At 30.6% G+C, this 17,342-nt stretch overlaps 1 protein-coding gene across 1 annotated transcript; it reads right to left on the minus strand.

Annotated features, from left to right (window-relative positions):
* Nucleotides 1-4,310: 4,310 nt before the first annotated feature.
* LOC114409947 (F-box protein At1g67340-like) lies at nucleotides 4,311-6,048 on the minus strand. The gene is made up of 3 exons (XM_028373637.1): nucleotides 5,820-6,048; nucleotides 5,571-5,733; nucleotides 4,311-5,488 (listed from the first exon to the last, which is right to left on the minus strand). The coding sequence occupies exons 1-3, from the start codon at nucleotides 5,954-5,956 to the stop codon at nucleotides 4,754-4,756; spliced, it is 1,035 nt and encodes a 344-aa protein (XP_028229438.1). The 5' UTR covers nucleotides 5,957-6,048; the 3' UTR covers nucleotides 4,311-4,753.
* Nucleotides 6,049-17,342: the final 11,294 nt, after the last annotated feature.

Here is a 17,342-nt window from a genome sequence, read left to right on the forward strand (position 1 = left end):
TGTGCTTCCTTTTTCTGCTATCGTGGATTCTGACATGCAGATGCTATCAAAGGCACTGTCTGTCCCGGTCTTAGTCCTATCTTGGACAAGAATTACTTAGTTGATCTATATTTTCTTACAAAACTAGAGTCTAAAAATTAATTTGACATAACTTGATAACTATAACTCTTATTCAATTTAGGTGTTGGGGTAAATGACCTTCATCCCACTTTATATCCCAAACCAAATGATGTCCTTAATGATGTATCCTATTAATTGTTTTCTAACAAAGTTCCATCTAGTAACAAAGTTTCATCTAGTTATGGGATATCCTTCCCCACCCCACCAATCTAGAAGGACTAAGATGGTGGGGGTTTAGTTCTCTATTACAGAAGAAGAGATAAGTTTCTCCAGTAATGACAATGGGAGGGCGCAACAAATGGTGATGGTAAGCAACGTGGTTTGCAATGCCATGGACAATTCGGTTGACATGGAATTTGCTTACGTTTATAAGAAGGAAAGAAGGGGAAAAGGATGGTAAAGATGGGGGATGAATAGAAAGGTGAAGAGGGTGGGTGAAGAAGGAAAAGAAGAGCGAGAAGAGAAAGGCTCGGTGAAGGGTAAGTATGTAGGAAAGAGTTTGGAAACAAGGATGTATGGAGATAAAAACACAAAAGTTAATAAAAGAGATCTAGTTTTTTTTTTTTTTTCAGTAAGAAGATTGTTTGTTTTATCCTTAGGTTGGTTGGTCCAAAGTTGCATTGAGATTGGGGAGCAACAACTTTGAAAACAAAAATTTGGCAATTTTGGGACTCAAGTGCATGTTGTTAGCATATTTAGAATAGCAATTGTATTGTGTTAAAGGAGATATTTAGATTTAAATTAATCAAAACATAAACTGAATCAATCTAATTATAATTGAGTTTACTCAAGTAAAGTCATTGAATGTATTATTAAAATAATAAAAATGGAAACTAGAAAAAAAAATCATGATAAAATGAAAGAAAACATAATAATAGTTTTAAAAGTCAAAGTTATAAAATCACACTTATAAAATATAAAAGTTATAAAATTACAGAGTTACGAAACATTCAAAAAATTCCTTTTAAAGTAGTTTTTCTTCCGTCCCTAATCATAAGACTCTTCTTAAAATTTTATTTATTTCTTTTTATAAGACATTTTCTAATTTCTATGATTAATTATTTTCTTCTACACACTCTTACTTAATTATTCTTTTTTCAAACGTTAATGGAAATCAATTAAGTGAATAGAAATATAAGAAAATGGTTATTTTAAAATGATAGTATGACTAATGAATAAATTTAATGTGATTAATCAACTTAACTATTTTTTTTAATAAACATAAATGAAGTGAAAATAATTGAATATAATAGATTTTTTCAATTTTAAAATTCAAATAAAACTGATAGGCCCAAGCAACTTGATATGCTCGTTTGTGTAAGTGAAACTTAATGCAAGAATATACGTAAATTATTATAAATTTTCTAATACTGTGTTCGTCTCCGACAAATACAAGAAACTTGATATGTTTGTTTGGTTTAATTTGCATTAATTAGGTCATTGAGTCAATCTGAACCCTGGCTTATACATTCCCATTCGATTAGTAGATTGAACTATGCTAAATTTGACTTTATATAAGTAGTTTCGATATTGGAACCAGTATTATTGAATTTTTTAATTTTAAAATTTAAATCAGACCGATAGACCCAACGAACTTGATTTGTTTTTCTTTGCTTTAATATGCATTGATTAGGTTATCGAGTCAATCCAAGTTCATATACATCCCTATTTAATTAGTAGGTAGATTTAAGCTAAATTGCTATAATAGATTAACAAGTTGTTACTAATGGATTAACGGGGATTAAAACAACGAGTGGATAAATTAAAGTGGTTTAAAAGTCCAAAATTTCCATATGTTTATCCTAGATCTCAAATTCCATCCCTTAAAACTTTTAAAATTTATAGCCTCCTACATATTAAAAACTAAAAAAGAAAATAATATTAGCAGTAGTGTCACCTAAAAGAATGATATAATAAAACTGGCTCCAATAATTAAATTATTTGGATCCCTTATGGTAGCTGGCTTCAATAATTCTCAAAACCGGAACCTAGCTAGCTAGGTAGCGATGTGGACCTTAGCCTTGGGCATTAGTAACCGTCAAAATCGTCATGAATTACGGCTTTGAATACGAAAACAACAATAACGTAAATAACATGGAAACTGGCCTTTCTTTCTTCTTATTTCTTCCGCCGAAAAAGAACGAAAAAAAAATGAATAGACAATAAAATAAGATAAAATTTATATTTTTATATACTTTACTTTAATTCAAAAAAATTTATTTTGATTCACTTTTATTTCATTTCTTTCCCTAAAACTTTCAGAAAATGTATGTCCAAGCCCGTTTTTGAAAAGTACCATGCCATGCCCATACCTCTGCATCGCTACACGTACATCATCGTACTACTTACTGTAATAGTACGTAGTAGTAGAGTAGAGGAGTAGTTAGTTTCACATACGGACGTTCTATCTGCTCATCCACGTGCATGACATGACATGCATACATCACATTCACACCCAATTTAAAGCCAAGCCAAGTAAAGATCAAAGATATATCTCCACTTTTTTATTCATTTCTCCACCCAGTAAAGAAGAAAAAAACAATATCAGTTTAGGGTATGTTGAAACGTTGGTCGAATGATATTGAATTTAAACTTGTTAAGTGAAATCTCATATTTCAATCTCATATCTCAGATGAAATAATTCACGTAATAAGAAGGAAAGATCACAAAAGAAGGAAGGAGAGATGTCATGTGATCAGCCAAGTTTTTTAACAATAAATAAAGATTGGTTATCAATAAAACTAATAGATTTTCTATAAAAAAAAATGATTAATAAATCTTATATCTATGGTAACAAAAAAATAAAGAGAGATGGAAGGTGAAGTATCTGCTTGCGTTTAGCACAATCTTTACGTGGTCTTCACGTATTTCACTGTTTTAATATTTTTAATTTTAATAAATATTAAATTGCATTATTTCAATAGTGTAATTTTTATATTAATTAAAATTATTGAATTTTAAATTAATTATAAAAAATGATAATTTTATTCTCTTCCTCTCTAATTATAAGACTCTATTCTGACATTTGTTTCTTATTTCTTATAAGATTTTTCTTCTTCTAATTTTTAGATGTATTGATTTTTTTTTCCTACATATCATTATTTAATCATTTTTTCTCCAAATATTAATGAAAAATAATTAAATAAATAGAGAAATGAGAAAAAAAAATTTAAGACGACAATATAATTAATTAACAAATTAAATATGATTAACTAAATTAATTATTTTATTAAAAGACATAAATTAGTTAAGAGGTTCGTATGATTAAAAATAAATAAAAATTATTATGTATGATTAACTTTTATTGGATTACAGAAAAAAATATTTACACTTCCGATAATTAAATTATTATTTTGATTGTTATATTAAAAAATTATGGATACTACAAATTTTATATAGTTTTTAAAATTATTTAACACTCCATCACACTATTTTTAATACATAATTAAAATATAAAAAAACGATGATTATTGTGTCATACATAAATACATATTCAATTAATTTAAGATTTGATACATGTGACACTTATGTGTAACTGAATTCTTTTCATAAAGCAAAACCATTTAAGAAGATTTTAAGAGGACAAATGGAGTGAGGGGATGAATAACTTATAGCTTAATTCGTGGGGAACTGGCAGCCCAACTAGGTGTAGATTTTCTTTTGATAGCGCAATTTCAACAAAAAAAAATAGTTAATGGATGTACTCACTCTCCACTCAATAGAATAGATACTCAACAATACGGAGTCACAAGCGCCAATGTGCCTTTTGGATTTTCTACTTTATGCTGTTCCTTTTTCAATCCTTTTCCTTTCCCCACAATATCCTTTGTTTTCTTTTTTCTTTTTAATTTCTTTTCTCCCCCATCCATTTCTCGAATACTCTTTCCATTCGCAATTAATGATACTAAATTTGCACCCAAATATTGCTTGCATCCTCATAAGTAGTAACCTAATGAATATTCCCATGTCTCCACAATAGCTTATTTGACAATTTTAAAACCAACTGCAATTTCCCAATTTTAAACAAAACCGTTTCATTAAGAAAGCCTAATCTCAAGCTATCTAGCTATTCTCAAAGAATGAAATAAAGTAAGATTCCTGCCTTGAAAGACATGAAAGAAAACTAAATTTTATCTTGTCATATCTTTAAGATATTGTACACCCCATCTAGTATTTTAATTTCAAAGATATTAAAAAAACAAATAAACAGAAAGTAGTATTTCCTTGTATTGCATTTGCACAACATTTACCACCACAGTGGGTAAAATTAACACGAAAACCATTTTTGAATAAAGAACTTTTTAATCTTAGTTGTATATCTACTTTATATATATATATTTAAAAAAAAAGTTACTACCTCATCTGTACATGGTACATACAACTCATTGACATATTTTTAATTTATAGAATCCCTTATTTTCTCTATTTATTTCTGTTCTTTTTTTCTTATGTTCTACCTTAGAAATCGATTCTGTAGGCTGAGTTGTAACTGTTGCTAACTGTTGTTGTTGTTGTGATGCCGTAGATCCAATGAATAAAAACAAAATGAAGGCAAGAGTAGAGAATTTTAATTCTTTGACAGGAAGACTTTTGCCTCAAATCATTCTGCACCGGAATTTCATGAAACATTTCTTCAAACGGCATCGTTTGGGACCACAAACTCATCCTCTCCATCCACACCACCATCGTACATTTCCACCGGCGAACACTCCATCTTATGCCGCAACTTCCAATCCAGCGCCTGACATCCACGAGAACAGTAATTCACTTTGCCGCAAACCGAACACCGGCGAAACTCGTGCGGCCGCGTCTCCGGTCGGCCACACCCAATGTGCGCGCAAAGCCTTAGTCCTTCCTCCAATTTTCCCTTACCGGACTCAAACCACTCTCTCAGAAACCAATTCGCCGGCTGCACCTCCGGCGCCGCCACGTTGTAACCATAATCACTCAGCAAAGGACATGCCACCACCGCGTTGTTGTTGTTGTTGTTTCTCTGACATCTCAGCGCGCGCCACGTCAGCAGCGAGGTCTCGTAGCAGCGCGAAGGCGCCACGGCGCGTAGGACGTACGCGAGCTCGCGCACGTTGGCCTGCACGAGTAGCCGCCTCCCCTCCGTGACGTTCTGCCGCACGCCGTAACCGTCTTGAAGGCAATGGCCTAACTCCCGAAGCGCGTCGATGTGGCCGAGTAACGACGCACGCGCCGACAAGGCCACGCCCGCGCGTAGATCCTTGTCGCGCTTCGAACCGCCGCTGCCGTTGAACTGAATCACCGCCAGCGAGTACAGAGCCGGCGCGTGCAGCTTCATGGCCGCCTTCGCCATTAACGAGAGTCCGCTCCCTCGATTTTTCAAACAGTAAAATCGGATCTGAAGAAGAAGAAAAAACATAATTAGATAATAAAAAACAAAACATTTATTTTTTAATTTATTCCATAGTTAAATGACTAACCATTCCGAGAGTGTAACAGGCATCCACGTTACCGGCGTTAGCGCAGTGTTTGAGAAAAGAGTGAGCATATTCCGACCAATTTTTCGGTTTTATGGCGAATAGTTTAGAGGCAGCTTTGGATAACACAAGACGGTGCAGGCCTAACCGGTTTAACCTCTTGCATCTGGGTAAAATGGTTAGAACTCAGAACTTAGGATGTGAAATAAAAACATGTATGATTTAGTTTTCTTTAGGTGAAGACGAACTTACGTTAAGATGATGTTGATGAAATCAGAAGGAGAAGAAGCGGTGGAGCTGAGCTTAGAAAGAATAAGGACAAGGAGATCGTCAGGGAGGCATTCAAAGAGATCATGTTTCTTCTTAGAATGTTTGCAAGGCCTTCTCATATTCCCAAGGTTTTCATTCAACAGTGGCTTAACATGAGAGTTGTTATAAGAAATGAACAGTAGTGACTGCGAAACAAATGGTAAGAGAGAGGGGAGGAGGGGCTTTATAGTTGAGTTTGGAGAACAGGAAAAGCTGGTGGACCCACCACGTATCACAAGCGTCGGTTTTCTATTTATTAATGATAATAGTGGACTATTTTACTAGTAATTGGCATGAGATTCTTGACATAAATAGGATATTAATCATAAAGGATCCACGTAAGGGAGGCCAATAATAATAATGGCTCTGAAGGTTCGAGTTCTGAACTTGCACTCTACTTATTAAGTAAAGGGTTTCGTTTCAAATTGTATTTTGTGGGACTGGTCAAAGTCACAGACTCACAGCGCCCTCCACTCCCCCTCCCTCCCTGCCTTGTACTTCGCGCTTTCTATTCACCTTCTAACAGTAACATAAAATATGCATGTTTAGTTTGCGTTAAAGTTAGTGTAATCTCATGGATAATTTGTTTTTTCTTTCTAAAATATGCTTTTTGTTATCTTTGTACTTTAATAAATTTAGATCTCGTTATTGATTAATTACTCTCTCCATTTCTTTTTTAACTGCTTTTTATATAAAAATATTTTTTATTTATGTCCTTTTAAAGTTTAAATTTATATTAATATTTTTTATCAATTATACTCTTTTCTACATTAATTATTTTATACATTTAAATAAATAATTTAATGTTTTAAAGCCAGTAATTTAATGGATAAAAACATAACTACCGTAAAAGTTATTGGTGGAGAGAGAAATCAGTACATTAGAACAATGAATTCACAAGGCTATAATAAGAAAAGCCATACCAATTTCATCAAAATTCAAAAATAGTATCAGTTTTCTCAGTTTGCACAAACAAATTAAACTTGATCTGGCTCGGAGATGGGTTACTTTTAGAAACAGAAAGAGTATTTAATTAAAAATGGGTTACTTTTAAAGTTAACAAATTTAGTTATATCTTCTGAGTGAATATGGTTCAACCTAAATCAAAGGCTAAATAAATTATAATAATGCTAGTTCAATCTTTTGCAACTTGATCTCCTCCTGTTCACTTGATTCATGGGTTGATATCAACTAATTCGAATAAATTAGACCAATATGTGTCAATTTTTATTTTTAATTTTATTTATTTTTCAATAAATTTTCATGATGCTTTTATTTTTATTCTTTGAATTTGTTATTATGAATTAATATGCTATAGAACTTTTTGTATTTATATGCAGAGAAAGATAAAGTTATTCCAAAAATAATTTTAAGAGGATTACTTCTTTCTTTATTTTTATTTTTATTTTTCTTTCAATCTAACGAGATGAGTTACTATTAGAACCATTAAATTACGAGAATTATTTTTTGAATAATTTAATCGTTCCTATTATATCTACTAGGAGGAAAGAAGAATCTCATGCCTTACTGCTTCTTCATGTTTTTTTAAAAAATGAAAATAATTGAGGCTACATAATGGTGAATGATTTGTGAAGGTTACAGGGATAAAATATTATGAAAGAAATAGTAGTTTATTGGTGTATTTATAAGAGTAAAATAGACATAAAAATGTGTACACCAATATTTCAACTAAATATAATAAAGAATTTTAGTGTAAGTTATTAAAATAATCTTATTGAAAGATGTGTGAGCAATCCATCCCATACACATTGGGTAAGTTATCTCTCTCATAAACAAACACATGATAATTATTTGTTTAGGACCCATATAATACATATGACATCTTATATGTCACTTTAAAATACGTGTCAACCCTTCACTTTAACCCTACAATAAAGCGTAGACACTTGATTCTTAGCAGTTGAACTCTCCAACTGACACATTATTTTTAACATATTAATATTTGAATATATTTATCTATTGTTGATAATTGTTATGCTTACGTAATTTGAATATTTAAATCACATAACAATTATCTAATTTTTCTCTCTTTTATAGCTTCTTTTGTATTAAAACATTTGGAATTTAGCTTCTTCTGCAATAGATGTTAAAGTTAGTTAATTGACAATGTTTTTAGGTGTATTTTTTTTATAGAATTACACAACAGGAGCCTTGGAAGAAGGTTGAAGAACTGGAGCAGCGCACTCAACTAATCAACAATCACTCAGCGCCAACTTGGAGGCTAGGCTTAGCCCGCATCTGGCAACTTAGTGCGGTCACTTATATCAATTGGACTTTGCATGTGCTTTTAGTGAACACATGTAGGCTTAGCACACAGTCGAAAAACATGACAGTGTTGCGTTTTAAAGGGGGAGAAAAGGGAGAAATCAAGAGAGTTCTTTTTTGGACCAAAATAAGGAGATAGGGCACAAGAAATGAAGGAGAATCCACTCACTTTGGGATCCTTTCTTTCATTTTTTTCCACACCTCTTTGTTTCCTTTTTGTATTAGTAAGTCTCACATGATAATGAGAGGATAAACCATCCATTGTTGGAAGTTCAACAACCAAATACTCTTTATGTAATGATTCTAACTATCTATTTAATGTTATTTTGATATTATTGTCTCTTTTATGTACTCAAGCTTATGTAGTGTTATAGGGTTTATGCATTGAAAAATGTTTATCTCCTAAGAACTTGAAAAGAGCATCTAGATAATCCATGTCTAGGGATAAAATGGTATTATTTAGTCTTATTTATGTATTTTTATTCTTAAAGCAAATTATTTGATGTAGCTCTTAAGGGATTAGGAATGAAATTAAGTAATTTAGACTATTTCACATGAGGGATCATGGTTAGGATATGTTAGTGGATGAAGGTAATAATCAGAATAACGTCAAATAGTGAAAAATCTTTAATGTTACATCAAGAGTAATTTCGGTAGGCTGAGTCCCAACGTATTTCATAATTCTGCTTCAACAGACAACTCACCCCCCGAGTGTTTGCGTTCTATCTTTTTAATGTGCTCTGCTTAAATATCATTGTTTATGTTGAATTTTACATTTCGTATCACTATTCGACCAATATCAAATTTAATTCATTAATCGCTTAAAATTGGACATATACAAACTCTGAGTACAATCAAAGTCCTTGTGGATTCGAGACTCGGTCTTACCGTTTTAAAATACTACTTGAACGAATTGGTACACTTGCCAATGAGTTAACACTTGTCAGGTAATAGTTAATTATTTATAAGGTATAATTATCTTCTAGTTTTTATCTATAGACCACAGTTTATCACAAACATTATTTACAAGCTCCAACTATATTATCTATAAGCCGGAAGACTATAATAACCCTTACAAATACGGACTTGCAGTTATGCTCCACTCCTATATATATCAAATTTCATTGAACCCTTTACACACATCCTTCACACACTTCAGCACACGAGCAATAAGTTTGTGCTTCTCTCTCGCTCACTCAAGTCTTATTTAAACATATATTTGTTTTATCTCCTAATTCATATCTTACTTACGCGTTAGAGTCATTAGTTTTACAAATCTCTCCTCTTGTCCTCTTGATAGATGTCATTCTAAAAAATAATGTGTCAAATGCTAAAATTCACTTTAACCACATTCAACTTGACATGCCCTAGTTTTAAATTTTGGTCAGAACATATATTAAATGATCTAATGAGAATAATGATATTTTCAACATGATAAAACTTTTGCTTAGCTCCAAATAAATTAAATTCTCATCTTTCCTACCAGAATATTTTTGTGAAAAATATAGCTAAAAGTTATTCTCAAAAAATTATTTCATGTGAATATCATTTTCTAAAAAATAAACAAAACGTGACCTATATTTTTAACTTCGTATTCTCGAAAAACTAAAAATATTCTTATGTAATACGCGCTTCATTAGAGTTGATGCAGTTTGTTGTTTTATTTTACTCATGTTTTTGGAAGCATTACAAAATACTAAACATTAAAATATATATTGTTAACCCTTCGCCTAAGAAAATGCCAAAAAAAAAAAACTAAAGAAATAAATGTAGAGCTCGTACAATTTTTTTCGTCTAGTGCAATGAAGAGGGACCCACGTGGCTTTGGTTTTAATCACTAACAATAACATCTATGATCACATTTCACTGTGCATATAATAACTCGATATTGTATTATTGGTATTTGGTCAAGAAACATTATTTTCTTCACTCGTCTGGTGCGGGTATATCAGTTAATTGACATACATGTGTTTCCACTTTCCATGATTATTCCCTCTCTTTCACGATATTTACATGGCAGGTACGGCTAATTTGAGCTTGTATTTTAAAGGATTATATGAGTTATAATTTATAAGTTAAAATATATTAATTTTTCCTCACTATAAAATTATTAAAATTTATATTTAATCCCTATAATATTTTTATGATCCTTTTTCTTTTAAAAATATATAATTATACGAGAAGGGATCAAATTATATCACTATACTTTTAATAATCATTACATCATTTTATAAAGTTCACTTAAATAATATTTTCTTAAAACTCATTGTTGAATTGAAAGATCTTTCACATATGTTATATATGTAAAATTTCATATTAATTCAATATCATTTATTTTGTCACATATAAACTAAAATTGGCATAATATAAATACTTCAAAATATACAAAAATATGTATTATTTGATTATTTTCTTATAGTTGTTTAATTTTAGTAATATATAGATATAATTCAACAGTTGGATCAATAAAAGTCACATTCTATTTCAAGTTATAAAAATGATCTAATAGTTGTCAAAGTCACATTAGTGTAATTTGATTTCTCATATATATATATATATATATGAGAATGACTATCTTATGTGAGAATGATAATGATTAATCTCAACCATTAGATTAAAATGAAAGATCAAGATTAAAATTTTTTAAATTCAAATCAAAACTTTATTTAATCATAAAATCTCTATAAGATTTATCAAACAAAAAATTAAATATCTCAAATCTATTATTACCATGACCACCATCACCATCATGACTGTTTTTGTCATGACTACCACTGCAACCACAATAATTGTGAACTACCATCACCACCATCAACATTATTATTGTTATTTTTACTATTGTCACCGTCATTATCATGATTGTCAACCGTTGTTATTGTCACCAATATCATGATTACTATCATAATCACTTTTGTCACCACCAACATGACTAATAAATCTTATAGAGATTTTATGGTTAAATAAATTTTTAATTTTAATTTAAAATATTTTAATCTTAACATTTCATCTTAATCTAACGATTAAAGTTAATTATTTTCATTCTCACCAAAGATGATCATTCTTATATAATACATCACCTATATATAACTTTTTTATTTTTTAATATATATACTACAAGTCTACCAACGTTATCAACTTCTAATATATTAGCTTGCTAGTGTACAACTTTTTTTGTGTTTATAACAAAAATAAGATTCTTTGTAGACATTTGTTAATTTGTTTGGTCAAGTTTAATTCTTAACCTTTTAATTTAATTTAGGATGTTTTTCAAATAACAATCTTTTTCAGGCTGAATTATTGTCGAATTTGAGTTGACTTTTTTATCCTGGCTGCCGAATAATAAAATAGGTTGATTAACTTTGAAGAATATGTTATAATCAGATTATGATCTTATCATATTCTATCATTCTAATACCATGTGGATTGGTCTAGCTCTTTGAAGCCTTCGTCCAATCTATTTGGAACTGTTGTCTTTCGTATAACCAAAGCACTACCTCGATTCACACTTAATCCTCTATATTCTAATTAATTAAATTATTATTGTTTTGTTTTAAAACTTATTCATTGTTGTTTTCCGCTAGGAAGTGCCTAATACTGGAGTTGGTCCAGAAAAATATCCGCGGAGAGTAGGACCGCAGCACACGATATAGATTGATTTTCACCCTTCAAAAAAATAAACAGAGAAAAAGGAAAGGTATTCGAACGAATCAACTGAGTTTGGATTGAAATGTTATTTTTATATAAACAAAATTAAAAAAAGAGAAAAATATTCTTTAAAAATAATATTCATATAAATTGAAATAAAACTGGCAGACTTATTAAAAAAAAGGGAAGGGTATAAGAGAAATAAGATCGAGTTCAATAAGAAGTTTGGACATGAATGATTTATTATCGGATCTGACTATGGTTAGGTTATATACTTTTTCTTCCTCCAAACTAACTCAAATACTTAAATTAACTTCTTTTTTTCTCTTTCGGCTCAGATTGAGTTGGTCAAATTCACAAATATATTTGAATCATCTATGATTACCCCTAGCAGAAAGCCTAACTGAAGTAAGATGATGTGGTGTAAATAAAAGGAGGAAAAAAAAGTGAATGTTGGAAATTTAACATATACACGATTAACCTGACTTCCTTAAAATGTCCCACAAGAAGCTGTGTGATGAAGGAAACTGAAGCTCCTTATCTAATTAATTATTGTATACGTCATGTATTGGAAGAAGATTAAACAACCCTTCAATTGGTCACTCAAACTAGGCGGCAATTTTTAAAAGAACGTTTTTGGCTAAACGCAAATCACATCATTTTAAAGATATTTATGATTAATCAGCCACCATTTTTATTATCATTTTCCTTAATATAATTGTTTAGATTATTCAACGAACCAAGTAAAATGGTGGGGCTGGTTGGAGAAAGCATAGCACACATGATCTAACTTTCACGGGTAAGTAGACAACAAGCAAATGGGTTTAATTAACACGGTAGGTGAACCACATGACATGAAGATATACATGAAACGAATTAACAAGCGCAGTCCCCAAGCATAATCTTTTTTATCTTTGTTACACTTTCATATCTCTACGCATAACGCAAGTTGATGGTGGAATAAAAAAACAAGGTGGGATCGGGGAAACAATTTTGAAGATCAAGTTAAAGCAATTATATATAGATATTTTGTTTATTTATATGCATGGGTGGGGACATCGCCAACGCCAAGAAAAGAAGAGTAAAGTAAATTAATGATTCCTCTTTTATCTATGATTTGGAATTGGTTACATCTCATAGAAAATTAATGTAGATTTGGATAAGGTCTAGCTGAAGGTGTGGAGGAGTTGGTGAAACACAAATCTTTTTCCTTTCCTTCACAGTCCCACTAAAAAGAGATGAATATATTCGACCTTCGGTTTGGTAGAAAATAAGTGTTGCGTTGCGTTTCCCTCGCCCTGGATTTAACTTCAACCTTTTCCTGTTTTTTTTTTCCATCGTATTCATATATTATATGAAAACTCTAGCACATTGTAGCATTCAGTCACCAACGGGAAGAACGTTAGATCAATAAGCTAAAGCCACCTAACCAATGAGAAAAAAAAAAACCATCGATCGTCAGCGTGATTGATGGTATAAGCAGAGTGATTGCATGTATATAATAGAATATAATAGGATATATATGATCGATGAATGACCCTAAACTTGATGCTGCCCACAAGTTTCATACTAAAAGAAATGGTCATTAGTCATTAATTTTGATGTACTTGTGAACGAAATATATATAGAAAGGAACACAAAACATAGGTTAGATATAAGTATGGTTCACGTCTGACTTTTGGTTGCCAACTGAAATTTCCAGCACTTGGGGACACGTAAAGACAATAATTAAGGTGCCAGATAGTTTTCTTGGTCAACCTAATAACACAAGGTGGAAGACTGCGTAAAAAATTGATGAATAATATATGTTAATATTTCTTGTAATTTCTAGGTGCTTGAGATTAATTTCATATAACTGCTTTTTTTTTAATTAATATTACTATGTTGGTGGTAATTGATTATTTTTCTCTCTTGGGTAAAGTTCAGCAACGTCTAGAAAGGTCATTCAACTTCTATTAGGGTGTCACGTCATTCAGTGGATGCTTGCCAATGCCAATTTCTCTGCTGGCTTCTGATTTTTCGGCTCTTAAACGTGTTAGTGTGCGTCTTTTTCCCTGATTCCTTGTAAAATTATTTAACTCGATCGTTGTATCGAACTCCTGTGTGCGAATGCGACAAACTCACAAGGCAAGATAGAATTCTCAAGCACGGGGAGATTTTGGTTATATACATCAATCAACAGGGAATGGGATCAAATTATAATAGGCACTAAATTTAGTGAAGTGACGTATAACTTTTAAAAATAAATCTCATCAATTTAATTATTGAATTTAAAATGTATAATTACAAATTAATTAGCAATATCATCATTTCAATTCGTACACATATTTTTATTACTCAAAAATCATATAACTAAGAACAAGAAACAACAAATTAAATAGAAAAATATTATAAATTTGTTTAACATGGTTCAGTCTCACACTCTTACATTCACAACCTTAACTTTAATCTTTTTGTTAAAAAATAGGACTTCCCTCTTATGTTAGCATACATAACTGATTAGTGAGTATAGGCTTATCGAGTTCAAATAACACAATAAATATTTAAATTATGTGAAATTTTATAAACATGATCCACATGATATTATCACATAATTATATAATTAAATTGTAATTTTTTAATAAAACTATTAAATGTTTAATTTTATTATATTTGACACTCAATATTCTTTCATCCCTATGTGTATTCTATATGTAAGGTATCATGTGAAAAAAAGTAGTTTTTGTGAAAATTAAGAATGATAAATACAGACTTTAAAATCATATTTTAATATTAAAATTAAAAAAAAAGCAATTAACATGTTTAAATGGCCTTATAATCGTTAACTAATTCTTAATCCATGCATATAGTCACTTATCATCCTTCAAATTTGCTTTTATAGTCATCTTCAGCGATAACTGATATAACCTATGTAAGCATGTGTTGTCTTGTTTGCAACGTGAAGAACGTTAATTCCATATTTGACCATAGATCACGCATACCAACTTACAAGTAATATTTATATGAGTAACTTAATTAATACATTATATGAGGAAGTATAAGCTTGTTAACTCAGATGAAATTTCTTTGCTTTTAGTCGGGACAAAAATTTGTTATAAATTGATTACGAAGTGTACGTTTATTAATCAATATTTTCTGGTATCTTGCTTATGGTAAGGAAAGTCTTGATACGGGGATAATCGGATAAACAAATTAAATTTTGTATGGGGTATTGAATTAAAGAGATATAAAATTCATATACACTGTCGTGTTTGACAAGTTAAATACATAAAAATACAAGATTCAAAATGCTGAAATTGACAATGATAATCTGACCTCCATGTTAAAAAAAAAAACTTGACAGTTTAGAAAAAGGAAAACAGATAAAATTGCTAAAATACTTATTTTATTATATCATGTATTTGACAATATCAATCGAGTAGGAGAAATTAGATCACAGCCATTTGAGTTTTAGTTTCCCTCCCATATGTCATGAATTTATATAAATCTTTTTTGGAGGGTTATATAATAAATATATTCATTTGCTCACTTTCTTTTAAATTTCTTTTTACAGGATATTTTCTTCTAATTCCTCTTTTTTATATCTAATTGTTAGGAAAGGAAGGTACTTTATTAAGAGTAAACAGTAACATCTTTTATATATATATATATATATTCCTTTTAATTTCATCTTCCTCTTGTTTTCACTTTCATACACTCTAAAGTGGGTATAAGTAAATCAGTACTTATTTCTATAAACAAACTTAAGCTACATTTGGTTTAAAGTTATAAAAATATTTTTGCAAATTGCAATGTAAAATTACATGTTATAATGTATAAAATGAGAAGAAAGGATTTATTACTTTTAAAGTAAAAGTACTTTTAAACTCTTATGATCACAATCTTAATCCAAATTAAGCATGCACTTAACTGGCTGAGGAAAAACATTTAAATGTCTTTATGTTTAACAAATCTTCTCACATGTAATTCTTTGAACTTAAATAAAGATTACTTTTAAAGTAAAAGTACCTCTCACAATCTTAACCCAAATTAAGCAAGCACTTAACTGGCTGAGGGAAAACATTTAAATTACTCTATATCTGACTGATCTTCTCACATGTAATTTTTTGAACTTAAATAAATATTAAACACTACAACTCACAGTTATCTTGGATTCAAGTTTAAGTTATTTTGTTCAAAAGAATGAAGGCAACAAATATTAAACTCGTGACAATTTGGTTACAAATTAATAATAGGTCAAAACACGTGAATAATTCCGTATCTATGCCTTGTAGTATATCAATTACACTTGTGTGGCCAAAGTTAACAATGCAAAAGTGTTTGTATGAGAAGACAAATTTAAAATCCAGATGTTATGGTTGTGGTAAAAATAGAGCAATGCAAAAGATGTGTAGTGATTAATGAACCCCACATAGGCTGCGTGCACCCAGCACGCTTGAGACATGGAGATAGAGAAGGGAACTTGCCACCTTCCAAATGTTGCTATCACAATGTGTGTAAGTGAGATAAACACTCCAAGGCATAATTACAGCACTAATTGCTCCCACATGCATGCTTGGACATGTGAGAGAGCCTCAAAAGAAGCAAAAGCAACTAAAAATTTTAGTGTGGTAAGCTATCCATCCACACACCTACATTCAAAAATATATAAAAACAGAAATAATGAAATAAACTTATAAACGTCCCAAAATGATTTGAGAGAATGCCCTCAGCCTAAGGATTTCCACATTGAGCCAATAAACTTTTTTGGTTGTTCGTGGTCGTGAAACAAACAAGGTAATAAGGAAGTTTAATTTGCTAGCTTTTTTTATTATTATTATTTTGCTTGTTGGTGGAAACAATTCACGCATGGGCCACTTTTAATTTCTAGATTCCATTAGTACTATAGTACTATAGTATACCACACTTTGTAGCGGATCCTCTATAAAAGAGCATGAGATCATGCATGAGAATGGGCACCAAAGTTTGCTGGCATACACAAATAGTAACAAATTTCATGAGTGACAACTCATGTTTCTCATCCTGAGGCAACCCGCAAAGGTGCTAACAAAAATCTGTTACCATATTCCATTTTTTAATTGTTTTGAATGTCTCGGGCTAAATCAATGGACTGTCCACAGGTATACAAACTTTGTGGTTACCTTGATTTGCACGCTATAACAATTAAGTTTGCGAAGTGAACAAATTCGATTGCCTATTCCTGGTCAAGTCTAGAAAGGTGCCGAGTAAGACCCTATATATATTAAATATATGTGAATGTCATCGTAACAAACACCTTCTTGCAAATTGTATATCATTTCTACACCGTAAGCGTTACTTTAGTGAGTTTTTTACATAAAAATTAAAAAAAAAATATTTATCCAAATAATTCGATCCAAAAAATACTTACTCCAAGGATAAAAACACTGTAAGAAGTAAGAAATTGATTCCTTTGAGGAACCAATTTCTAAAGTACTGTTTTTTTATTTATTCCTTATAATTTTTTTAATTGTTTTTTTATTTTTTTTCCTTTTTAATTATCTATATTTATGTTTA

The sequence above is a fragment of the Glycine soja genome, chromosome 4 (genome assembly GCF_004193775.1).
Source record: "Glycine soja cultivar W05 chromosome 4, ASM419377v2, whole genome shotgun sequence".
NCBI classification, from domain to species: Eukaryota; Viridiplantae; Streptophyta; class Magnoliopsida; order Fabales; family Fabaceae; genus Glycine; species Glycine soja.

What these genes read in the sequence shown, in the direction of transcription:
- LOC114409947 (XM_028373637.1), bottom strand. Translation starts at nt 5,956, where the DNA reads ATGAGAAGGCCTTGCAAACATTCTAAGAAGAAACATGATCTCTTTGAA. An exon ending in TTCATCAACATCATCTTAAC is followed by an intron (nt 5,734 to 5,819) that starts GTAAGTTCGTCT and finishes CATTTTACCCAG; the next exon opens with ATGCAAGAGGTTAAACCGGT. An exon ending in CCTGTTACACTCTCGGAATG is followed by an intron (nt 5,489 to 5,570) that starts GTTAGTCATTTA and finishes CTTCTTCTTCAG; the next exon opens with ATCCGATTTTACTGTTTGAA.